General features: G+C 33.2%; 2 protein-coding genes across 4 annotated transcripts in view; both read left to right on the top strand.

Moving 5' to 3' along the window:
- The window catches only part of LOC111703363 (uncharacterized), a 23,128-nt gene extending 14,235 nt beyond the window's left edge, over positions 1 to 8,893 (top strand). The window contains exons 5-9 of the mRNA XM_023475282.1: positions 4,738 to 4,830; positions 5,676 to 5,826; positions 6,485 to 6,656; positions 7,700 to 7,828; positions 8,680 to 8,893. Coding sequence (XP_023331050.1) covers positions 4,738 to 4,830; positions 5,676 to 5,826; positions 6,485 to 6,656; positions 7,700 to 7,828; positions 8,680 to 8,743 — 609 coding nt within the window. The 3' untranslated portion in view covers positions 8,744 to 8,893. The remainder of the gene's footprint in view (positions 1 to 4,737; positions 4,831 to 5,675; positions 5,827 to 6,484; positions 6,657 to 7,699; positions 7,829 to 8,679) is intronic.
- LOC111703352 (centrosomal protein of 120 kDa) lies at positions 8,868 to 25,682 on the top strand. 3 transcript variants are annotated; one of them, XM_023475261.1, is made up of 19 exons: positions 8,868 to 8,957; positions 9,454 to 9,542; positions 12,513 to 12,616; positions 13,004 to 13,179; positions 14,503 to 14,581; positions 15,188 to 15,262; positions 15,790 to 15,859; positions 16,397 to 16,555; positions 16,986 to 17,109; positions 17,532 to 17,611; positions 17,887 to 18,192; positions 18,252 to 18,471; positions 18,895 to 19,001; positions 19,447 to 19,774; positions 20,256 to 20,397; positions 22,247 to 22,884; positions 23,180 to 23,258; positions 23,540 to 24,725; positions 25,541 to 25,682. In XM_023475261.1, the coding sequence occupies exons 1-18, from the start codon at positions 8,896 to 8,898 to the stop codon at positions 23,684 to 23,686; spliced, it is 2,985 nt and encodes a 994-aa protein (XP_023331029.1). In that variant the 5' UTR covers positions 8,868 to 8,895; the 3' UTR covers positions 23,687 to 24,725; positions 25,541 to 25,682. The 3 variants fall into 3 exon arrangements, with proteins under 3 accessions (XP_023331029.1, XP_023331028.1, XP_023331030.1); XM_023475260.1 differs by having other exon boundaries at positions 23,540 to 24,782; XM_023475262.1 differs by lacking the exons at positions 9,454 to 9,542; positions 25,541 to 25,682 and having other exon boundaries at positions 8,889 to 8,957; positions 23,540 to 24,724.

The following is a 25,682-nucleotide window of genomic DNA, read 5'->3' as shown; positions in this document are numbered from 1 at the left end:
GTCCCTCCCGTGTCTGTATATTAATCATAAATTGTGCGCAAAATTTCAAATTTCTCGGCTTCTAATACGCGACTCTGATTGGTTGAATTTTATACACTTTTTAGGATACAAGTACAAGATTAGGTTAGTCTCGAGATTAAGAAAAAGAGAGGATCAAGAATTGATCTTGATATCCACCATTATAAAGTTTTCAGCTCAGATAACGCAGATTTAACGGTTTGGTCCTTATTCCTTAAAACTGTGACTTTCAATCATAATTGGAACTATTAAAAGCAATTTTTTCGCCTATTCTCTTAAATAAATTTTTGTCGGCATATACTTTTTAAATAAAAAAGTAAAAATAAATAGAAGAAAACAAATTCATCTTACCCCTGGTTAGTTCAGAATGAGATAGTTCAATTATAGAAATAAGATTTAAAATAAGTTTAAGAGATCGACTTGAAAGTAAAGAGTTAAATGTTTAAAAGTTTGACTTTGTATTTAAAGATAAGTTACAAAATAATATTTATAAATTATATAAAGGACAAGTTTAAAGGAATTTAGATAAATGTTTAAATTTTTGAAACAATATTTATGATAAGTGTAAATATAATAGTAGATGTGTACCTGGGAAGGAGATTGTAAGATCTGAAGTCGAGAATCCTCCCGCAGAGTTTATACCCAGCTAATTACTAGGGGCTCGCAGTTGGGCGTGCGTCATTAAAGCAATAATTACCTAATTCTAGTCCACTTAAACCAATTGTCATTTTTTTAAAATAGAAAAATAAAATACACACATTTATCTTTGTTTCTCTCACAACTGTTCCTTTAGAGATAATTTTTCAGTTTTGACGTAAATCTATTTAGTCATCTTATGTTTAAAAAGAAGATTTCCAAAATATTCTTAGCGTTCCTTCTTTACAGTGCCTATTTAGAAGTACCATTCCCCATACTGATTTATCAATGTTGCCTCCTCGATATTTTGCATTCAATGTTTGTTTGCAATTAGGATTTTCTGAAGTGCTTTATTACTTGTGTTTCATCATTATTTGCGTTCACTTTTCCAATAGAAAATGTTGTTAGATGTTACCAGAGCTGGGAACTCTTGTATTGCTAATAGCCAGATTAATCTCTAGTTCATCTGCAGATTAATTTAATATTTATTTAATATCCCGCATCTTAATCGTACCCAGTCGGTGGATGAAGGGAGCATTGATGACTGATCTGGGGAGGGATAATTGAACTGAGCTGGGAACTTTTGAATAGTAGATATCGGGATTAATGCTTGATCCACTCTTTTTCTTAATCTCAAGATTAGATAATGCTTGTTCTCCTCTCGTTATTAATCTCCAGATTAATTTACCGATCGGGATTAAGGATATCCCATTCTAAAGTTTTGAGCTCTGAAGAGATTAAGCACTGATCTTCAAATTAAAAGTGCCCTCAGTTGATATCAAGATCAAGTGATGGGGAGAATAACATATAAAATATCCTTAGGACTCCGATATCATTAGGAAATTAATATTCTTACTCCTTAGAAATTAAATATTCTTTGTAATCAAATATTCTTTGGTATTATATATCCTTTGGAATTCAATATACTTTGGAAACCAATATCATTAGGAAATTAATATTCTTAGGAATTAAATATCCTTAGGACTCCAATATTATTAGGAAATTAAATATCCTTAGAACTCCAATATTATTAGAAAATTAAATATCCTTTGGAATTAAATATCCTTAACACTTAGATATTCTTAGAATCTAATATATATTTTTGGAATCTAATATCCTTAGGAATCCAATATCATTGGGAAATTAATATTCTTAGGAATTAAATATCCTTAGGACTCCAATGTAATCAGAAAATTAACATCCTCAGGAATTAAATATTATTAGAAATTAAAACTGTGTACAGTACTTTTCAAAAGTTATTTACTTTTCTTTAAATTCAGTATCCTAAAGAATCCTTAACCAATATTAAAAAAGATAATTATAAATTTGTTTTTATATAAGTTATGTCTCATGACAAAAACTAATTTATGGCTTTAGTTTATCATTATCATAATATATCATGTACATATTTAACTAAATGTTGCTGAGTTGACATCTTTGGCCACTTGTTGATTTTTGTAGCAAGATTCTTACCAATTTTTAATATTTATAAAATATTATTTCTTTTTATTATTTTAGTGGTTTCTTGATTTTTTGTTAAACCTAATAAACCAAATGAACGATGAAATAAAAATATTTAATGAGCGTAACTAATGTATTCTTAAAGATAGTTATTATTATTTTAAAATGTCCGACATATTTATAAAATTCGTCGTGTATTTTGTCGCAAGACGACCCTCTGTGTTTAAACGGTTCAACGTATAGGAGCTTATTACGTATATGTACTGTGCAACCCTATGTATGTAATATACAAGCATTGATAATTATTCCAATGCCAATTAAGGATATCAACCCACTTGCTCTTACAATTTGGAATGGGTTAAAATTGTACTAATTCCCAAGAACCGGTTTCATTTTAGTCAAATCTTTTCTGATCAATACGAGACCGCAAGGAGAATAAGTTAAACCCAATCTCTTCAACCAAAATTCTCCACGTCAGATCTTTTAGTTTTATACTTTGTACAGTTCGATTTTACTTTGTTGCGCGTTCAGAGGTTCTTTATTTTATTTTCTTATTAATATTAAAATCTTATTAACTCGACATTTATGTTTTCAAACAGATGTAATTTAAAATAAAAATGAAAATTAGGGAAATTTAAATTTTTCTCAGGGATGAATAACACATTTTTCCTCCTTTAATCTTAATAGCTTCGAGTTTTTGATGTAGAAAAGAAATATTATTTATTAGAATGTAAAGAATAAACAACGCTTTGTTGATCTATTTTGAAAGATAATTTGGAAATTTAAACATTTTTAGTGTTTTAAATAAGGCAGCTTTGCAGTTTCAACATTCAGAACATTAACTTTAGTTTACTAATTACAGGGTGGCCAAAATGTACGGATTGTACGGATTGTACGGATTGATTTTTTTTTACCCTAAAATTGTACGGATTGTACGGATTGCACGGATTGTACGGATTTGTTTTCAAATTGTACGGATTGTACGGATTTCTTCTGAAAATGTACGGATTTTTGTACGGATGGGTTCAAAAAAGTTTTGGCCACCCTGTAATTACTCACAATATAATTTATATGATGTATTTACAACTTTTTAATATTTCAATTTTTACTGTTGCACTGGTGTTTTGTAAATGCACATTAGTTTTCTTATTATTATTATCATCATTGTACAAATTTTAAGTTTACCAGGATATCAGACCTAAATTTCTATTAATCTCTTGATATCTCTTGATACCTCTTAATATCGCTTGATACCTCTGAATATCTCTTGATATCTCTTGATGCCTCTTAATATCTCTTGATATCTCTTGATACCTCTTAATATCGCTTGATATCTCTTGATACCTCTTAATATCTCTTAATATCTCTTGATATCTCTTGATACCTCTTAATATCGCTTGATATCTCTTGATCCCTCTTAATATCGCTTGATATCTCTTGATACCTCTTAATATCTCTTGATATCTCTTGATACCGCTTAATATCTCTTGATATCTCTTGATGCCTCTTAATATCTCTTGATATCTCTTGATGCCTCTTAATATCCTTGATATCTCTTGATACCTCTTAATATCGCTTGATATCTCTTGATACCTCTTAATTTCTCTTGATATCTCTTGATACCTCTTAATATCTCATGGAGATCTCTTGATACCTCTTAATATCGCTTGATATCTCTTGATACCCCTTAATATCTCTTGATATCTCTTTTTATCTTTTGAAATCTCCTTATATATCTTGAAAGTCTTGGGGATTTATTGAATATCTCATGATCTCATGGAGATCTCTTGATATCTCTTTTTATCTTTTGAAATCTCCTTATATATCTTGAAAGTCTTGGGGATCTATTGAATATCTCATGATCTCATGGAGATCTCTTGAAGAACTTTTAAACTTTTTGATGATTTCTTCAATATCGCTTCAAGATCTCTTCAAGATATCTAATCTCTTGAAAATCTCTTGATTATTTATTGAAAATATCTTTAGAGTCTCTTGATAATCTCTTGATGATTTCTGAATATCTCTGGATGATTTCTTGAATATTCCTGTAAGATTTCTTGAAAATCTCTTGAAGATTTCTTAAAAATCCCTTTGAAGATCTCTAAATCTCTCGAGATCGTTAGATGTCCAGATTGCTTGATCTCTTAATTTTTCTATTAATATTATGATGATCATCATTTAAGCTACAGTCAAATCATGTCCTGCAGACTATGATACGTTAGGCTACATTGCTTGATCTATTAACATCTATCTATCTATCTATCTATTATGACTCCCCAATAACACAAGTGTTACCAGGTAACTGGTAACCACCTCTCCCTGCAACCCAGAGCCCCCTTTCGGGGTGCGTGGATCACAGACTACGATACGTTAGGCTACATTGCTTGATCTATTAACATCTATCTATCTATCTATCTATTATGACTCCCCAATAACACAAGTGTTACCAGGTAACTGGTAACCACCTCTCCCTGCAACCCAGAGCCCCCTTTCGGGGTGCGTGGATCACAGACTACGATACGTTAGGCTACATTGCTTGATCTATTACCATACCTAGATATCGTTATATGTATATATCTCACTATGAATATGAGTAGTTTAATAAAAATAATTAATATTTAGATAATAGATCTGGGTGTTCTACTCACGGTTAGGTTTAGACCAGTTCATCTCTCAGTATCTTCAAGAAACTGGAGAGTTGACAATGTTCCAAACGTAAGACTATTTTTGCGTTTGTTTCAATATCTCAGGTTCATAAAGGGAGTGTCTGGCTAAGCATGGTAGTTGAGCTGAGAATGCAGTTTTGTAGACATTTTTAGGATTCATTTGAAACCTATGAGACGTTTTATGGTGCATATTTGTTTAGGAAGAGTGCAAATTTAAGCTTTAAAATCCTCATCTGATTTTGAGAATCGTTTTTTGTTAATTATTAAATAACGACGACGAAAAATGTAACAAAAATTTTACAGTACTAATTAGATGGTTAGGAACATATTTCTTTTTCATTATTTTATCGAACTTCTTGTTCGCAAATTTCTTCAAACTCTTTAAATGTCGTCTTTTTAATAAAACTCCAGGAAATCTACAGAAATGTTTGTGAAAAATGAGACATTACAGAAACCTATAACTGAATAAAATTACTACATTTTATTTTCTTAACCTGTTCTTTAACAAATAAATAGTACTGTAGAATTTTTGTTATATTTTTGTTGTCATTGAATTATTTTAAAAAGATGGATTCTCAATATCATCCCTCCAAAATGGACAATCTTTGAGGATTTTAAATATTGAATTTGCGCTCTTGCGGAACAAATATGCACCGTAAAAAAAGTATGATACGTCTCAAATGAATCATAAAAAAATTCTCTTCAATACTGCAGTCTCAGCCTAACTACCATGTCTGGCCAGACACTTCATTTTAAAGAGTCTGTTCAAAAAGTATAAATGATATAATTATTAATTAAGCGTCCAGTTTCTATTTACTTTGTGTCTGAAAACAAAATACATTTTGAATAGAGTCACAACAAAATTATTATGTTTTTATTTATCTATTGATTCAGCACTTGAGACTGGAAGGTTTCAACCATCCGTTGAACCTGTTGTACTCTTTAACCCTGATCCCGCCGACCCAGCAGGGTCTCAAGGTCAGGGCCCTCATGGGGTTCATCACAGTACAGCTCATGCTCGGGGTCAGAAACCTTGTTATCTCAAGTAAGTTCAAGCAACAAGCAAAATATAAGTGAAAGTGCATACTTTTTAGTGAGAAGCAATTTTGCTTTCTCCGGACAATTCAATATTATTAGTAGTAACCATTAACCTTGTTGACATTTCCACATAAAATACATAAGATATCCTAGACCTATTATTTCCTTAATATCCTATCCTTCTATATTATATCTATATTTTTCTTAAAATAAAGTAAAGTTCTAGAACAATAAATACATATTTAAAAAGTAATTTTCTATTTTGAGCACTTAAAATACTTACTTTTAATGCTAATTCCTAATATAAAATCGCGGGGGGCTCTGCCTCCCTGCACCCCCTCGTTTGCAAGTGTCGCTCGGTGCTCTTGCAACTGAATCACAGTTTTATTGGAAGTTTGACACCCCAAGAGCAGGGTCCGCCCCTGGTATACATTGATAATTTTATGTCAAAGTACATTTTCAATGCCTAAACATGGTATTTTTCAGCTTTTTCCATTTGTTTATTAGGAAGTTTATTTTTCTAATTCATCTCTAATATATATTACAAGAGTTTCTAGCTCTTTTGTGTTCATGCGTGATATCAATTTCTAAGGAGTAATTTTTTTTTTATTGGTTTTTTGTAATATTTAAGTTTTCAAATTTTTTTATTTGAATTTTGATATTAGATGGCGTCCTACTTTCCCGGATGTGGTTATTGATGAGCCTAAACCTTAACCAATGGATGGGTATGCAGGCAAGCCACACCACCACCAGGGCCTTCATCTGTATGATTGACTCCGTCCTCTATAGTGTTGGGACGGGATTGAAACCAGGTTCAGCCAAACATCACGCTCTCAGGTAAACAGAGGATTTATTTTTCAATCCGTCCTTCATCAGAATTAAATACTTGGAGTTCAAAGTTTTAATTAATATTTCTCATATTTTATTTTTTAATATTTATTTTATTTCATATTCATGAATGAAATGCAGGACACGGATTCTGTATATATACATACTTTGCTTGTCTGTTTTGGTGCCTGTCTGTTTGTTTCCTTGTTTGTTTGTTTGTTTGTTTGTTTGTTTGTTTGTTTGTTAGATTGTAACCGATAAACGTTTAGAAGGCTGAACCGACGAGGCTTTTTAATAATGGAAATATCAGTTTTGCCAAATATTTTTCCACTCAATCTTACATTTTTAAACCAAAAAATTGTTGACATTCAAAAAGAAATTCACATAGCCATCATTAAATTTTTTGAAAATATTTCAAACAATTTTAAATTTCAATCATAGAAATGATTTGACAATTTTTAAATTTTAATCTAATAAATTCAATACCAGCCATAGGAATTGAATTCAATACCAGCCATAGGAATTGAATTCAATACCAGCCATAGGAATTCAATCTGTTTTTTATAGAGCTTACATTTTTTCTCTTCATTTTTCATTTTCAATTTAAGAAAACATTTGATTACTTTTATTTTGATGAATTAAATACCAAAGAGAATTAATAAATTGAAAGATTTATTTGTTTGAATCGCAGATCCGGATACTGAATCCTTCCTTGTCAAGAATTTGACTATCGTTTTTTTTTTGACAAATTACAAATTAAATTTCCTCTCTGTCTTTCATTTTTCATCAAAGAAATATTTTACATGACATTTTTTAATTTATTTGAATTTATTGATGCTTTTCCAGTTTTACATTTTTCTTTTTCAATTGTGAACATTTTCTCTTATAAATATTCGTCAATGTTTAAAATTTTTTGAAAATCGACTTTTGGTTGAGGCTATTTTTTGAAATTTTTATGATGATAAACCTTCCCTGGGGTCATATGACCCACTCAAAACTAGAAACATGTTTCTAGTTTCTAACTTCTCTATTTCAAGAATTCGTTCATTTAGGCATTTTCTCGAACTCGTGGATGGATTTCGAAAGAGTTTACCAGAAGAAGAGTCTCGAACCCTAGATCCTATTCAGCTTCGAAAGATCGTCCAAGAAATATGTAATCGATGGAGCTTCCTCGTTTTAGGGTCAGTTATTGATTTTTATTGTTAATATTTAAAAAAATAGATTTCTTGTGAAAATTGCCAAACAACGTTAAATAATATCTATAATAAAACAAGATATTCATATATATGTTCCCTCTGGCCGGCCAATCGGCTGGACCGAATGGGCTGAAATTTTTTGTGGACATTCATAGGTGGGTAGCCTTGGTGAAGGAAGTGACATAGGCTAAAAATTACATTTTTTTCCACGGGCAACGCCGGGCCTTTCAGCTAGTTATTTATATAATACCTTTAATAAATTAAAGAGTTAATTGTCATTATTTCATATTCAACTACCCGATGTTTTCTTGAAGAATACTTGCAGAAATCTTTCCGAAACGGATCTTATGACGGATATTTTTCAATTATTCAAGCAAACTCTGAAAGCCAAATAAATTACCGGTGCTAAGAATCCGCAACTTTTAGCAACCCGGATCCGAAGAAATATGTGGATTTACGGATCCGGATTTAAGTTGAAAATAAAGGAGCTCTTCAGAAAAAAAGAATGAAATAAGAAGATTTGAACATTTGATTTTGATAAAATAAATATTTATAGTATGATTCCTCTATGACTTGCATCATTTATAAACCGATTCTGTAGATATTTGTGTAAGTGACTGCATTTGATTAGTACAGAGATGGAATTTAAAGAATTTGAGCCGTGGTTTAAATCTGCCAAAACCCGGTTTAAATTAAGCACCGGCTTAAATCTTGAAACATTTGATACAATTTTAAGTAGAACCATCCATATTTAAGCCGCGCCTTAAATTTGAACCGCCGCTCAAATTCTTTAAATTCGGCCACTGATCACATTAATATATTTTTATATATTTTAGAGAGGACAGTGTCCAGCTTGGAGGGGGAAAGGAAATATTGAAGAAACTGCCCCTAGAGGATTAAATCAGAAATCCGGGGAAAGATATTTTGTATTTTGATTTGTGAAAATTTAAACGGTACCTGAGAACATTGACTTTTTAAATGTGGTTATCTTTGATATTTAAACAGTATTTTTTCGACAGTTAGTTTCATTTTAAAAAAATGTTTCAGAAAGAATGATTCTGGAGAAAAGATTAATAGTTTTGAACGTGAAGCGGGGCGTTAATTTTCCTGTCAGGTATTTGATCAATTAGACGTTTTGTTATTACGATTGAAAAATGGAAAATAACATACGTAAACACTGCGCGGTTTAACTTTAAAGGGAGTGTTTATTTATTTTAGGTTTTGAAAAATATGCAATTTGATTTTAATATTTATCCATATCTCATATTATTGATTAATCAAGCTTTCTCTTTAAGTTGCGTCGTAAAATTCCTAGAACTAATAATTATATATTATTTTCAATTTTCCAAGGATGCAAGTTTTACAAAATGACAAAATGACGAAATGACGAAATGAAAATGACATTTAATAATATGTAATATGTACCATATGCCATATGTGTTTTGACATTTGTAAAATGTCATATGACGTTTGTCGTACGTCGCACGTCATATGTCATATGCCATATCAAGCTCCTAGTAAAACCAAATGGTGTGTAACGACATAAAATATACTTAAGATTGATTTTGTTTTAAAACTCTGAAATATTTGTTAAATATGTATTTTGTTAGACCTGGTGAGAATATTGTTGTGAAGGCTAAGTTGGACAGGGTAGTCCTTGAAACAGATTCAGTTACTTCAACACCAGATCCTTTATTCGGTATTATTATCGTCTTTGTTATTATCATCATTGTTATTATCATCATAGTTATCATCATTGTTATTATCATTATGTTATTATCATCATTGTTATTATTATCATTGTTATTATCATCATTGTTATTATCATTATGTTATTATCATCATTGTTATTATCATCATTGTTATTATATCATATCTGATCGGTTCCATAGTAGTAAAGCTATCGTGTAAGAATTCCCATTATTACACGGTTCAGTAGGAACAATTTTAATACTGTTCGCTTCCTAGCGTTTAAGAATGCTTATTCTTACACTGTAGGTGCAGAATTTTCATCCTTTAACGCTCAGACCGTGGAAGAATGGAAATTATTACACTGTCAGAGCGTGAAAGAATGTATATTCTTACACGCTCTAAGCATTAAAGAATGGAAATTCTTAAAATAGCTGAAGAATATTCATTCTCACACGCTCCTTATATTGATCTTTTCAGTATAGATCAATATTGATATTAACTTAATTATTTTGTACTGACAACATGCACAGGGCAAACTCACCTTTTTCTTTTACATCACATGCAAACTTACCTTTTTTTAACTTAAAAACAACATGCTCACTTACCTTTTTCTTTTATATCAAAACATGCAAACTTACCTTTTTTACTTTAGTAAAACATGCTCACTTACCTTTTTTGTTTGTTTTTTGAAGTATTGATATACCATAATTCAGAAATATCAATTTGAATCTCAACCCTAGTCCTGACAGAAGAGTGGAAATTAACATTTTCTGACCTTTCCCAAAAATATGGGCGATGCTTTTAGCCTTACATTAGACACTTTCATCAAACTGCCGAGTCTCAAAGCATACTGCCCGACTGCCTACTTTGTTAATTTTTTTAGTTCATCTTCATTTCAAACCAAGTTTAGTGAGATTTTGCAAATCTCGGCATACTTGTAATAGTATGGTCAGAGATTTTCAGTCTAAGTCACCATATCTCACATAGTTCGAGATGATGAAGTGAAACCACAATCAAAACAAAAAAAAAATATAAAAACTTATCATTGAAATATTAGTGTCACAACTTTTAATGGCGTCTTACCACTCCATGGCAATGAAAACAAACCAGTAAATCTTGCTTCGTTAAAGAATACATCAAGATTATTTCATCTCGATTAAGAATTTCCATTATTACTTTTTTTCCTCATAAGATTATCATATTATCATCCAAACAACAATGCTCCAACTTTTTTCATTCTAATCTTTCCTTGAAAAAAAAAATTATTTGGGGGAAGATTTACCTAGAACTAACTGAGAACGTTTAGCTTTAACAATTTTAAGCTGTTGTTTTCAGGAGGACTTTTGTTGACTTAAAAAATAACAGTAAAAAAATCTCTGGAAGTTTTTTTTTCAGTCGATAACGTCCATTTAAAATACAATTAACACCAATACAGTTTTTTTTCGTTTTCGTGCTGTATTTATCCAACAGTTGGAATTATGTAATGTTTAAACTTTTTAAGGAACTAATGTTAATGTTCACCATGAAAAGAGAAAGCTAATTGTCCAAAGCACGAAATTTTCTGTAGTACTAAAATTTAAACCAAAGATTGTGTAGATTAAAGTGCACCTTCATAATAGTGATTTATTTATGTTTTTAACAAAGGGTGCTATGTGATGTCAGTAGTTCAGGCGACTGTAATAGTCTGTGCACGTACATAACAATATATCTGTTAACACCAAATAAAGAAAAACTATGCAGTATAGAAGAAAGTTTATAAAAACACTAAGAAAGACAAACTAAATAATAACTGGACTGCCACCTGGTCTGCTACCAGGACTGCCACCAAAAACCTCAAGCTCAAGACTTCTACCAGAAACCGCAAGACTTCCACCAGAAAACTAATGATTGCTTCCAGAGTCTAAAACTAAAGAATGTGCGAATTTTAAGTTCGAGGTTAAAAGTTCTGTAAAATAATTTATTGCTACTTAAATATTAAACTTTCTCAATTTTAAATTTGAATTTCCCGGGAAAATATGAACCAATCAGAGAAAAGGATTTAAAGAATTATTACGTAAGTATCGGTATTCGGTAATCAGCTGTTTTTTAAATTTTAAGTTACGTGACGAAAAACAAAACATATTTCTAGTCACATACTGAATGCCTCTTACCGCTGAATGATGATAGACAAACAGGGATTTTAACCATGTGTTTAAATTTTAACTCTTGTTAAAGAAATTTCACGTTTTAGATTAATTAATTTTTGTATGTAAATCCAAAAAAACGGTTGTATGTTTTGTTTTCGGTTACGTAAGAACAGCTGATTAGCGATGGTTATGTAATATTCTCCGTAAATCCTTTTACCTGATTGGTTCAGATTTTTCCCGGGAAATTCAAATTTAATATTGAGAAAGTTTAATATTTATGTAGCCATTCATTATTTTACAGAACTTTTAACCTCGAACTTAAAATTCGCGCATTCTTTAGTTTTAGACTCAGGATTTCAAGATTTTAACCATGTGTTTAAATTTTAACTCCTCGATTTCGGCGAGTTAAATATTTAACCACAGGGTTAAATATTTAACCTCACGGTTAAAATTCAGGTTTAAATTAAGTCAGAAGTGGCATTTAACCATGAACTTAAAATTTAAGTCAAAACTTTTCGTTCTTTAGTTTTGGACTCTGCTAACTGCTAACAGATGTTATCGCATAAAATGGGCCCTTTTTAAATATTAGTATGTCTTATGAAGACCAATATGAAGAAACTTCTTTTATAAAAGTTTTAGAATTATACATTGTGCGCAATATACATGATCACTCGTTTGCTGTCCAATTTGGATCTGTAGGTCAATAAATTAAGAAAATTTTAGTTGTATTAAAACTATGCATATCAATTGTATTATTATGGAAATGCATTAGCTAAAATACAAAAAGTTTGTTCTCTGTTTATCAAATGTCAAGTTTTTGTTTTTTGTTATTTTTTTACGTTTAAATTCAGATTCTGAGCTGGTTTGGGTTACTGATCGAAAAGAGCTCGCTGTTTACAGAAATCTTGCAATCAGAATTGAGGTTTTGCAGAACAATGCACGCCTGGGTTATAAGGTATTTTCTTAACAATCAAGATATCTTTTTTTGTAAATAACTTTATGAGTCAGTGCAAAGGAATAGAATCCTTTCCCTTTTCGATTATATTTTTGCTTAAACTTTATTAATCATTCAGAGATTAGGAAGTTTTTAATAATCTTTCTTTATTTAACAGTTTAATTTGTATTTTGAGAGAAAATTTTTTTTTAAAGGTTTTGGTTGATATTTTACACCGTGGATTCGCATATTTTTGTGGATCTGGATCCGGATCCAAGAAACCCAATTACTGGGGGTTCTATGGATCCTAAGCACTCACATGTTTGGAAATTGGAAATGTTATAAAATTGTAATGTTAAATCGAAGTGAAAGATGGCAGATTTACACTAAATTTTGCCTATGGTTAAGGTTGTCCCTCTGAAGGGAGCTAAAACGGTTCCTGCTGACTCCGGGATGGATGAAACCAGTGTTGTATCTCTACTCGGATCCAAGGATAAACCTGCTCCTCAACTAGAACTAGGAGTTTGGATAGAACTACAAGAGGAACCTGAATCCATTAGTTCTGTATCTGAGACTACCATAAAGTAAGAATTGTTTCACTAAAAGTCTTTTCTCCCATTTTTTTACGACACGAAAATGTTAACATCAATACTGCGTTATAATAAAATTATAATTTGGACAGAGTTTTATATCTAGGGCCTATGGAAGAGGGGGGAGGGGGGGGACTTGAATAAGATAAGATACAGTTTATTACTAAATGTTACGCGAGCCATGCTCCGTGTACACAGTCTATGTGGTGCCCCTGTGAATTCCTGAGTTCTCCCTGCGGATCTGTACAGAACGTATTGTGAAAAAACTAGTTTTAGAAGCTGTTTCCAGACCGACTGCGCAGGCGCAAGTTTCTCGCGTGGAAGCGGGCAGTTATATACCGTAGTTTATATTTGTTTGTCTTGCATCCTTGCTGTCCTACATCTCGTCCTCCTCTGATCCTGATTCTAGAATTGAACAAACTACGATACATAAAGAATATATACCTCACGAACTAAATTCCCTTCATATTCCGTCGCAAGTTCTTCAGCCCAAACCTACTCCAGGTTCTCCGTTCCATCAAGTAAACGGACCCGTAGTTTACAATTACAAATTGATGATTATATTAACAGTACAAGTTTAAAGCAATTAGGTGGAAAATAGCTCTTGGCTGTTTTGATTATTTTTTCTTCCTTATTTTAATAATGATAACAAAACATTTTAATTAATTGCGAGAGTGATATAAGACAACGCAGGATAGTCCATTTCACATAAAGTAAACTCAACATTTTTTGTGTTATCCAAAACTTCCATTTCCATGTTATCCTTAACCTTCGTTTTCTGTATCTATGTTGTACTACAAATTTACAAATCTCAATGGCATCTTCAGCTAAATATAATAGTTATGTTACCACCTTCTTATGCAATCATAAAATGTGTCTACATAATCCAAAACCTCATCTCTTTCTTTCATCTGTTTCTTTTATCCCTTTCCATATTTAGATATTTAAATCTACTTTTTTAAGGCCAATTTCTTAGTTTAGGTTGGTTATAAATGAAAACTAACGCTGCTGTGTGGTGAACAATTTCTTGGAGAATTTGATTTTTGGGAACAGCTCCTTTAAGAAATCATTTTTGTGAACAATTTCTTAAATAAATAGAATTTTGGGAACAACGCTGTACTTTTTCTGTGTAAATGGTATTTTGCGGGCTTCTCTTTTTAAATTTTCACATTTCAAATATGATAAATTTCGACATTTTTTCCGGTGCCACGTTACATAACGATCGGGCGTGAAATTCTTTTTAATAAAGATTTTTTGGAATAATCCTTTAAGAATATGCTTTTCATGAACAATTTCTTGAAGATTTTGATTATTTAGAAGAACCAGAGAACACTCAAGAACTGCGCCTGGTCCCCAACCTATTCTGATTCAAAACGGAACCAGTTTATATTTTCAGGTGGAATATTAATATCTAATACAGATTATGTTATGGGGACTGAAGTGTTTTAAATTGATCTCCATCCTGCCACGCCTCCTGGTGGTATCTATGCACCGCTGGACTTTGATCCTGCCACGCCTCCTGGTTTTTATTATACACCGCTGGACTTTGATCCTGCCACGCCTCCTGGTGGTTTCTATACACTATTGGACTTTGATCCTGCCACGCCTCCTGGTGGTATCTATACACCGCTGAACTTTGATCCTGCCACGCCCCCTGGTGGTATCTATACACCGCTGAACTTTGATCCTGCCACGCCTCCTGGTGGTTTCTCTACACTGCTGGACTTTGATCCTGCCACGCCTCCTGGTTGTATCTATACACCGCTGGACTTTGATTCTGCCACGCCTCTGGTGGTATCTATACACCGCTGGACTTTGATCCTGCCGCGCCTCCTGGTGGTATCTATCCCATTATGAACTTGGGAGGGGGGGCTGGGATTTTTTGTGCTTTACTCTGTGGGCCTTCTAGTTCTCCCATATTGAGGGGGAGGGGGGGCTGTTAGATTTAACCTATAATTCTTATTCTTATAAAAACCATTTTCACAACTATTTTTGTTTTCAGATTGGCAGTATATCTGAGTGTACACGGACTTATAATTTTAAAATCGAAATCGTGAATCTGTCAAATCTGAAATTGGTGAGAGGTTTTCTTCTATATATAAATTTAGCTTGGGTGTCTGTTTGTTTGTCTGTTTGTTTGTATCCAATAAACGTCAAAACGGCTTAACCGATCATACTCAAATTGTGTGGGACCTCACGTGGCCCTAGGGAAGGGTTATGGCCAATCAAACTTGAATATGTAATCTTAAAATATTTGTATCTCAAATTATTTAATTTTGTAAAAGGAAATGCCCGAAAAAAATATTATAAAATCCGCCAATTAAAAAAAATTATAAACTGTACAAAGAGAAGATACTCACAGATAAAGCCACAATTAAAAGTTAAAAAAGAAGATGGACGCATAAAAGTAGTATCTTATATTTTTCTTTTTATTTTAGAGTTAATTGTAACGAGTATTTAGACATAATAAGGTTGATTAACGATCCACTCCATCTTTTACTGCTCTAAAAACATGTGTGTCTGCAATTTATATTTTTACAGGATTTTTCTATATTTTAAACTATTTAATTCGACTTTTCAAACTTTATATTTTAACTTGCTTAGTTAAATAGAAACGAAGAGGATGTGGAAATACCAACAACACCTGAATATCAGCTTGTATACTCTTTTCTAGGTTGAAACATATTTTTTTTATACAGCGCGTCCCATATCATATTGGATTTTCTATAATAAGCTTTAGCGTCAAAATACGCACATAATATCCGTAAACCCTGGTATTTTCTGCAATAAAATTTTTATATTAGCCTTATACATTTTTTCAAATGATTTATTTTTTTTTTCGTTAGTCCCTTGAATCTCTATTCAGAGCTAGAAACGATCTAATATGATTTTAGACATCCTGTATATATTTTTAAATTATTTATTTCTGTAAAATTTAATAACTGAATTTACATCCTTCGCTTTCTTTTCGCTTATTTATTTTCTGATATTTTTTATTTTCATATTTTTACAATTTACAATTATTAACCGACTATTATTGATAGATACATGGTTTAATGCAGATAATCATTTTCCCCAATATTCTTCTTTCTGTCAACTCTGTCCATTTATGAACTTTATTTAATTATGTTAAGCATTATTTGCATACCTCCTCCCCCCTCATTATCAGATTATCATTTTTACTTATTCAACAGGTTTTTTTTATTTCCAGGGATTTCTAAAACTTCCAGTGTTTTCTCCGACCTAGAGTTTACAGGATTTACCGGAAACACTGTCAGCTCCGAGGTTCGGAGTAATCCGTCCGTCCTATTCCAGTTCCTATCTGAGTACGGATTCGAGATCAATGTCTGTTCAAACAACATGGTTCTAGGTAAGACCGTTTTGTCTCTAAAAAGTTAACAAACTCAACTTGTAATTTTCAAACTAAAGAGATAATATTCCCGTGGTTCTATTGACTTCTATTGAGTTCCCCCAAATATTGGAGGCAAATCAGTCAATCAATTTGTAAGTTATGATCGGACAAAGAAACAGACAAACAGAGATAACTACTTTATGTGTATTCAAAGTTTTTTTTGTTCGTGTAAGCTCATGTCGAATAGTTTTTTGTTTAATGTTCATTTCAATGTACATAAAAATTTGATTTTTTGTTGCGACCGTTATTTAAGATCTTATTTAGTTCTCATTTTATTTTCATTTTCATTGAATGACTGTCTAGTGTCTAACCTCGCAGGCTCGCTTTTCATGAATTGCACGGCCTTCATTAGTTTGTAACTATGGCTAACTAACTTTCTCTTCTGCAGGTAGCGCGTTAGTTGATGTTGGCAAGGTTCTCCCCCTGGATAGGTTCCAGGAACCATACTTGGAGGACCTGGAGTTTACAGGAGATATTCCTGTAGTTGCTGCGTATAATCTATCTACTCCCAGGTAAAGATTCTCCCCCTGGATGGGCTTCAGGAGTCCCACCTGGAGTTTACAGAAAATATATCTGTTGTTTTTGCGTTTAATCTATCTACTACCAGGTAAAGGTTCCGGGATTCCCACCTGGAGTTTACAGGAGATATTCCTATAGTTGCTGCGTACAATCTATCTACTCCCAGGTTAAGGTTCCAGGACTCCCACCTAGAGTTTTTAGGAGATATTCTTGTGGTTGTGTTGCGTATAATCTATCTACTCCCAGGTAATAAAGGTTCCATGAAACCCACCTGGGGTTTACAGGAGATACATATTTTGTTGCTTCGTAGAACCTTACAACTTCCAAAACATATGTCTAATTATTATTAGTTGACTATTTTAACTTGTAAAAGTTAGGGATAAAAAGACTTGATTTGTTAATTACTTAAATTCAGGGATAATGAAGGTCGGAGTCCCAAGATCAATCTTCGGGTTGTCCTTAATCACGTAAACTGTGATCAACTATCTTCAAAAGGTAAATCAAATTTTTCTTAAAAGATAAATTGTTTTTCGTTTAAAACTGACAATTTTAACATTATTTCTAACATAACCTAAATATTTGTGCAATATGATATCTCACGGATATAACAAGGCTATATTTTTTAGTCAGGGTTTCTAATACTTTGAAGATTACCTGGACATTTCTTGTTCTGGATTGCTCAAGGTTTTGAAAACTCCCTGATGACCTTTTCTATCCTTTGGTAGATCCGGTTTTGCATGAACTCTGATTTGACCCGGATATTCTTTTAGACTCTGATATGACCCGGATATCTGAGGGAGAGCTGTCCTACATCTCGTCCTCCTCTGATCCTGACTCTAGAATTGAACAAACTACGATACATAAAGAATCTATACCTCACGAACTAAATTCCCTTCATATTCCGTCGCAAGTTCTTCAGCCCAAACCTACTCCAGGTTCTCCGTTCCATCCAGTAAACGGACCCGAACCTACACAAAAAACTGATTCTGGACTGACAAAACTGAGACACGATCCTAGTACAGGATTGCCTAAACCTGTCTTTATCGCTCCAAACCCCCGATCGGAAAAGAAAAAAGGTAAAAGTTTTCATCAATTTTTTTATTTATTCTGGAAAAAAGTTCTTTTATTTTTCAAGGTTCTAAAATTGACGAAGAGAGCCGTTGTTCTCCGCCAACGAAGCTGCCCAAACCTGCCGTTGTTCCCCCTTCGGCGGATATAACGTTTCCAGATCCAGATGAGAGGGATTGCAACTCGCCTCCGCCTCCAAAATCCATGAAAATGTCTTCGCCTCCGAAATCTCGGAAAATGTCCCCACCCCAGCCATTTGCCCTAAGCATGACCAACAAATTTGACAGGTAACTTGTTAACTTGTTAAACGTTTAAGAAAGTGGCAAGAACTAGTTGGCAGTTGCCACTCAATATCAAGATCAATTTAAGAATACAACAGATCAATTTAAGAATACAACAGATCAATTTAAGAATACAACAGATCAATTTAAGAAACCAAAATATCAATTATTGAAAAGGTCAATTTGAGAATTCAAAAGATCTAGTTGAGAATAAAAGAGATCAATTTGATAATGTTTAAAAATGGTTGACTTGTCAAATCTGATATTTTAAAGAAAAAGTTTCTGGGCCCCTCAAAATTAGAATTTATAAGGAGATTTGTGGCTTTGGACTATAAAATATGAAACTTTAGCTTTCAAATTTTCTTGAGACATTTTCCCGAAAAATATATTATTTCTTTTATAAAAATACGATAAAATTTATTTGTTTAGAAAGCTGTTTATCGACCTGGTAGAAATAAATTTACTTGAAAGTTTCTCCAATATATCAATCCAATATTGTTATCCGCCAATATCTAAACAAAATATTGTTATAGGAGGTAAGAATTCTCATCTTTTGTTTTTACCCCTAAAAATGATTGATTTTAGTTTATTTAAATCAGTGCTTAGGAACAGAAGAAAAAATTAAAATTATTTTCCTCTTTTTTTCGCTTATTTTTATGCTTTATTCTTGTTGAACCTTATAGAGATAAGGAAAGTTATGATAATCTCTCTTTTTTAAACAGTTGAAATTTGGGTTTTGGGAACAAACGATTTTTCTTGCGGTTTTTTTTAAATTTTGACCCTTGAATCCGGATCCGTGGATCCGCATATTTTTCCGGATCCGGATCCAGGAGACCAAAATGTTGCGCATGTCACGGATCCGGATACAAAGCATTGATTTAATATATTGATTTGATTTGATTTGATTTGATTTGATTTGATTTGATTTGATTTGATTTGATTTGATTTGATTTGATTTGATTTGATTTGATTTGATTTCAGATTACAACATCACCGCTGGAGAAATATTAGATTTAACGAACGGATCCTATGAGTTCAATTTCTCCGCCTCCCAAGCTGAGCTCCTGCATGCCTTCAAGGAATATCATCTCAAGCTCAAGGTACTGAGCGGGACTACACAGATTGCATCCTGTTTCCTAAGGTTGGATCATCTCCTGGATGCTCCAAGTATAGACGGACTACAGGAGAGGAGTAGCCAAGAGACTATAATCTCTGAGCACGGAGTTCTAGGATACATCAGGGTTAGTCTAGAGATGCACACAGATTTAGGTTCTGGTTCTAAATATTCTCAGAAGAAGTCACAACCCAGGTATATATTTCAAAATAGTGAATTGGAAAGGTTGAAATTATGCAAAATTGTAAACCTAGAGGGGTGGGATGGAAGTTAATAATAAATACCCTGAATTATCTAGCTCTTAAATAGACTGGGATGGGGAATACTCAAATAAACCTGTTTTTGGTTGGAGATTTTAACTTCTATCTATAAAAGTGTAGCTTGTCTGTTTGTTTTTCTAGCTTGTATCCAATTAACGTCAACACAGGTTGAACCGAATGGGCGATCATTTTTCGTGGCAACTCTCATGTCCCAAGGGAAGGTCTATGGAATATAATGTAGACATTATTTTTCTTGAAATCTGTCACTTTAAATTTAACGGAAAAATCTGTCAATATTTCTTTTTTTGGATAACGATGGAAAAAATGGCAACATTTTAAAGCGAGAATTGTAATAAGAAAGGGGACGCAAAGTGTACTAAAAATCGAGTGATGTGTTATAAGTAATTTTTTATAAGATTTGGAGGACCTAGGGAAGAAAGAGATACAGATTCCGAAATTGACAAAGTCCTGCGGTTAAACAGACTAAACGAAGTTGCTTATGAAGTAGAGAAATGGAAGAGAGCAAAGCAAGCAGAATTCATCAGTACACTACATCAGGTACAGTTCAGCAGTAAACTTCATTAGGTACAGCTACAGCTAAGCAGTACACTTCATCAGGTACAGCTAAGCAGTAAACTTCATCAGGTACAGCTAAGCAGTACACTTCATCAGGTACAGCTAAGCAGTACACTTCATCAGGTACACTTCAGCAGTACACTTCATCAGGTACAGTTCAGCAGTAAACTTCATCAGGTACACTTCAGGAGTAAACTTTATCAGGTACACTTCAGCAGTACACTTCATCAGGTACAGTTCAGCAGTAAACTTCATCAGGTACACTTCAGCAGTAAACTTCATCAGGTACACTTCAGCAGTAAACTTCATTAGGTACACTTCAGGAGAACACTACATCATGTACACTTCAGCAGTAAACTTCATCAGGTACACTTCAGGAGTAAACTTTATCATGTACTGTTCAGCAGTACACATCATCAGGTACACTTCAGCAGTAAACTTCATCAGGTACACTTCAGGAGTAAACTACATCAGGTACACTTCAGCAGTAAACTTCATCAGGTACACTTCAGGAGAAAACTTTTCATCATGTACACTTCAGGAGAAAACTTTATCATGTACTGTTCAGCAGTAAACTTCATCAGGTACACTTCAGCAGTAAACTTTATCAGGTACTGTTGAGGTTGTACATGAATTTACAATGTGCATGTGTACACTATGTATACTAGAAGTGCATACTGTACATATATACACTGATTCAGGGCTACCCACAAAGGATGATATCTTAGCACTCTAATGTTTGGGCAAAATTCATAATTTGAATATATATTACGGCAGCCGGTTGCAAAGATTTAAAAATGATAAGAATAAGTTTTAGGCGAGTTATTATTTTCTATATATCGATGGATTTGTCAACAGTAAGGCTGTAGCTGTTAACAATTACTATGATAAACTCTATTTTACAGTGTTATGTATCATTTGATGGCACTAATGTGCTCCCTTTTACAGGGTTATGTATCATTTGATGGCACTAATGTGCTCCCTGTTACAGGGTTATATATCATTTAATGGCACTAATGTGCTCCCTGTTACAGGATTATGTATCATTTGATGGCACTAATGTGCTCCCTGTTACAGGGTTATGTATCATTTTATGGCACTATTGTGCTCCCTTGTACAGGGTTATGTATCATGTGCTCCCTGTTACAGGGTTATGTATCATTTGATGGCACTAATGTGCTCCCTGTTACAGGGTTATGTACCATTTGATGGCACTATTGTGCTCCCTGTTACAGGGTTATGTACCATTTGATGGCACTAATGTGCTCCCTATTACAGGGTTATGTACCATTTGATGGCACTAATGTGCTCCCTGTTACAGGGTTATGTACCATTTGATGGCACTAATTTGCTCCCTGTTACAGGGTTATGTATCATTTGATGGCACTAATGTGCTCCCTGTTACAGGGTTATGTATCATTTGATGGCACTAATGTGCTCCCTGTTACAGGGTTATGTATCATTTGATGGCACTAATGTGCTCCCTGTTTTAGGGTTATGTATCATTTGATGGCACTATTGTGCTCCCTGTTACAGGGTTATGTATCATTTGATGGCACTAATGTGCTCCCTGTTACAGGGTTATGTATCATTTGATGGCACTAATGTGCTCCCTGTTACAGGGTTATGTATCATTTGATGGCACTATTGTGCTCTCTGTTACAGGGTTATGTACCATTTGATGGCACTATTGTGCTCCCTGTTACAGGGTTATGTATCATTTGATGGCACTATTGTGCTCCCTGTTACAGGGTTATGTATCATTTGATGGCACTAATGTGCTCCCTGTTATAGGGTTATGTATAATTTGTATCATTTATATTGTTCTCAGGTTGAAACCCAGCACATTCAACTTCTGAGCAGAGAGTGGAAGGCACGGAAGGAGGACCACGAGAGAGAGCACAGGGAGAAGGAGCAGGTCCTCATCAACAGGGAGCTTGAGCTCGATAGAAAACAGGAGGAGCTGAAGATAAAAGAGCTCGAGATCGAAAACCGGAAGAAAACTATGGAGGAAGAACAGTTACGGATGAAGCAGGATCGAAACAATCTTCTGAACAAACTGAGGAAAGAGTTGAGAGAGAAGGAACAAGTAAACACGGAGAAGGTTGTAGAAATCTCTGAGCTGAAATCCAAACTTGGAACCACAGAGCAAGAGCTTAAGAAGGTTCGAGGAGAGAGGGATAAAAAGTTGGAGCGGCATTCTAGTCTAGTTTCTGATCTGAAGAAGATCAATGAGAAGTGCAAAGATCTCGAGAAAACCGTTGAGTTTGCGGAACAAGAACTGATAAAGAAAGACGTTCAGATCTCACGGTTGCGTGAAGACAATAAAATCTTGAATACTGAGCAGTCAATGCAGATTAGAGAACTAACTGCTCAGTTGAACAGATTACTGTCTCTAACAAGGGAGAGAACCGCGGAGAAACAACCAGAACCTGATCTTCCTTTATCCCCAAGATCTTTATCCTCCAGGCAAGGATTATAAAATATAAGACTTTTACAGTTTTTAAAGATGTTTTTTCCCTTTAAAGACATATTTTCAACCACTATCTAAAATCCCAGAGTGATAGATTTATCTAGAAAAAAATAAGCCAATTCTTGTTGTCTTTTCATAGAAATTCACAAAACTCTAAGGAGAAAGGCCGCTTGGTCAATTTTTATATTAGAAAAAAAGTCTCTCAAAAATAACGCGTACTGTTTTCCATCAAACTAAGGATTAAGCTTATAATCACTAAGTTTTGACTTTGACTTTTAACCCTGTCTCCAGGTCCTCGACTGAGACAAGCTCCCTCCCAACCCAGAGGGAGAACAAGAACAAGGTCCAGAGAACAAACCAGAAAATTCAGGTGACAGGATATGGGTATTTGAACAAATTCGGGTTTCTATTAAAACACTAATCTTACTCTTTCATTTCCTTCAAAGAAACTTTGAAGGAGCCTTTTCCACATTTTTTTTTCTATTTATCTTATTTTAGAATTTTTGGTTATTTTCCTTTCGCTCTTCGTTAACAAATTGTTAGTTTTAACAGAATAACTTAATGCTCCAAATTTTTTGCTTAAAAACATGATACTCTGTGTTATAAATAGCAATCATGGTCTTCGCCTGAATAACTTGTTTTTTGTTGTAGGTATCTGCTAGCAAGGATCTTCCAATCCTGTGTGAACTGCTGAGGATGGAGAAGGATTTAGAGATGTTACTGAGAGCAGGCTATCCAGAGGATCATACTGTTATCCGCCAATTAAAGAAGAAAATAGAAGAATGTTACAGTGCATGAAGATTGAAGATAATCAGAACCCACCCTCATTAAGTTTTACAACCCCCCCAGATCTAGCATTTAACCTGTGCTGTAATACTAAAAATTTTATAGCAAAGAACACGTAAAAGGTGTTATCATTTTTTATCCAAAATCGTCAACAAGGACTACTTAATGTCTGTTAAAGTTAAGTTGTCTTGTCAAATATTTGTAATTTGTCACAATCATCCTTCAGACCAAGTACCATAACTTCCAGGTTATAATGAAAACATGGTTGAGCTCCGCCACTTGCCATGGTAACAATGGGATTTAGTGGTTCCCATCTGGCCTAATTCAGCGGGATATTTCTAAATATCTGTTCAAGTTCATTTGTCACAAATTTTTCCAAATATATAAGACACTACAGAGTACAGATATATACATTATACAGCTATGTTTTAGTTAAAGTTAACTTTACAAATTTTGTTTAAGATTATAATTTAAGATATTAGAGGGCTAAAAATCCCTAGCTTCTTGAATTGAATTGGAGTAAGAATGCTACTTAAATTGTGAGTTTTTTTCAAATAATTTTAAAATCTGGTCAAGTGAATACGTCACAAATTTTGCATTTTAATGTTTTCCCTGACACTTAAAGTATGTTCTCTATTGTCAATGTCAAAAAAGTCATCTATTATGTTCTGAAGTATGCACAAAAATTATTTTGACCTTGGCCACTGCCCAGACCATAGCATTTAAATATTCTCCTGATTATGTTAAACTGTTATAATAGTTATTTTTTAGTCATACTTATCTATTCAGCTAAAATTACTTATTCAATAATGTATGTACCATCGAGTCTTGTACCTACAGGTTTACACACTGGATGAGACAGCAGAGACGACTGTACGGAATTTATCATAATCCCTGCAACTGGAAACTTGTTTCTCTCTACGTTTACTTTAGATCATTAAAAAAAGACTCTATTTAACGCAAAAGTTAAAATCGTCTTTACAGTCTCTTTTTTGTGGGAACCCATGTACAATTTTAATTTATATCCTGATTACAATTACAGGGAAAATTAGTTCCAAAACTAACACTTGGCCAATTTCTAACACTAGAATGGGCCACATCTGAAAAGGTATCTTTTTCTAGCGTATATAACTTTAAATCCAAGCCGAGTTGAACGAAATACACCATTCATTTATTATAAATAGCTAAAACTAATAATTAAAACAAGAAATGTCAACTTTAAACTAATAATAAGGTATGAGAATTGGTGATATTAGTTTTCATTTTGAACATATCCCTATTTTGAAACAATTACCTCATTTCAACTATGGAATATATCCTGGTTTTGAAACAATTACTCGAACTCGTATCAATTTCAATTTTCAAGCATTTACGCACTTACGTAGCAAAGCAAGATTTTTTGATAAGGTAAAATATAAAAAAAATATAAAAAAAAATACTGTTCTTTTATAATTTAAAAATCATAATAGCATCAAGATATCAAAATTTTAATATTATTTTGTTCTTTCAATATAGATAAGTTATGCAAGTGAGTTTTGTTCTGAATTAAGGATTATACTCAAAAACGGGAGAGTGGGTTTTGTCTCGAAAACGCGACAAAGATCCAAATTCAGGATATTTTCGAAAATGGAAAATCTAACATTGTCTTGAAAACGGTCAAGGGTTTTAATATAGAAAGAACTCCTTTTATAATTTTGATTGCAGAAAATAATTTTAAATTGGGAATTGTTTTCCTCGTCGTGTTTAATAAAATGTTGGTTTTTGTATATCGACTTCTATTCTCGATATGGGTCGGAATCCTAAACCACAGTCTTTCAATTTGTGCCCATTTCTAATACTCAGTGAAAGAAATGGATCAAGTGTTAGTTTTGGAACTTATGTCCCCTGAATTAAATATTTTATTCTTGTGCTGATCAATGTTGTAAAGTATATACTCGGCATTACTCTACCATGGTTTTTTTTTATGAATATATAAATAAATAAATGAATATTTTTGTGAATTTTCAGA

The sequence above is a fragment of the Eurytemora carolleeae genome, unplaced genomic scaffold, assembly GCF_000591075.1.
Source record: "Eurytemora carolleeae unplaced genomic scaffold, Eaff_2.0 scaffold549, whole genome shotgun sequence".
In the NCBI taxonomy this organism is placed as follows: domain Eukaryota; kingdom Metazoa; phylum Arthropoda; class Copepoda; order Calanoida; family Temoridae; genus Eurytemora; species Eurytemora carolleeae.
The sequence above is the reverse complement of the archived record's forward strand: the minus strand, read 5'-3'. Positions and strand labels throughout refer to the sequence as shown.

Excerpts from the sequence above, each read along its gene's own strand:
- LOC111703352 (XM_023475261.1), top strand. The coding sequence starts at position 8,896 with ATGATTCTGGAGAAAAGATTAATAGTTTTGAACGTGAAGCGGGGCGTT. Across the intron at positions 17,612-17,886 it reads TGATCAACTATCTTCAAAAG|ACTCTGATATGACCCGGATA; the intron begins GTAAATCAAATT and ends ATATTCTTTTAG. Across the intron at positions 20,398-22,246 it reads TCATCAGTACACTACATCAG|GTTGAAACCCAGCACATTCA; the intron begins GTACAGTTCAGC and ends TATTGTTCTCAG.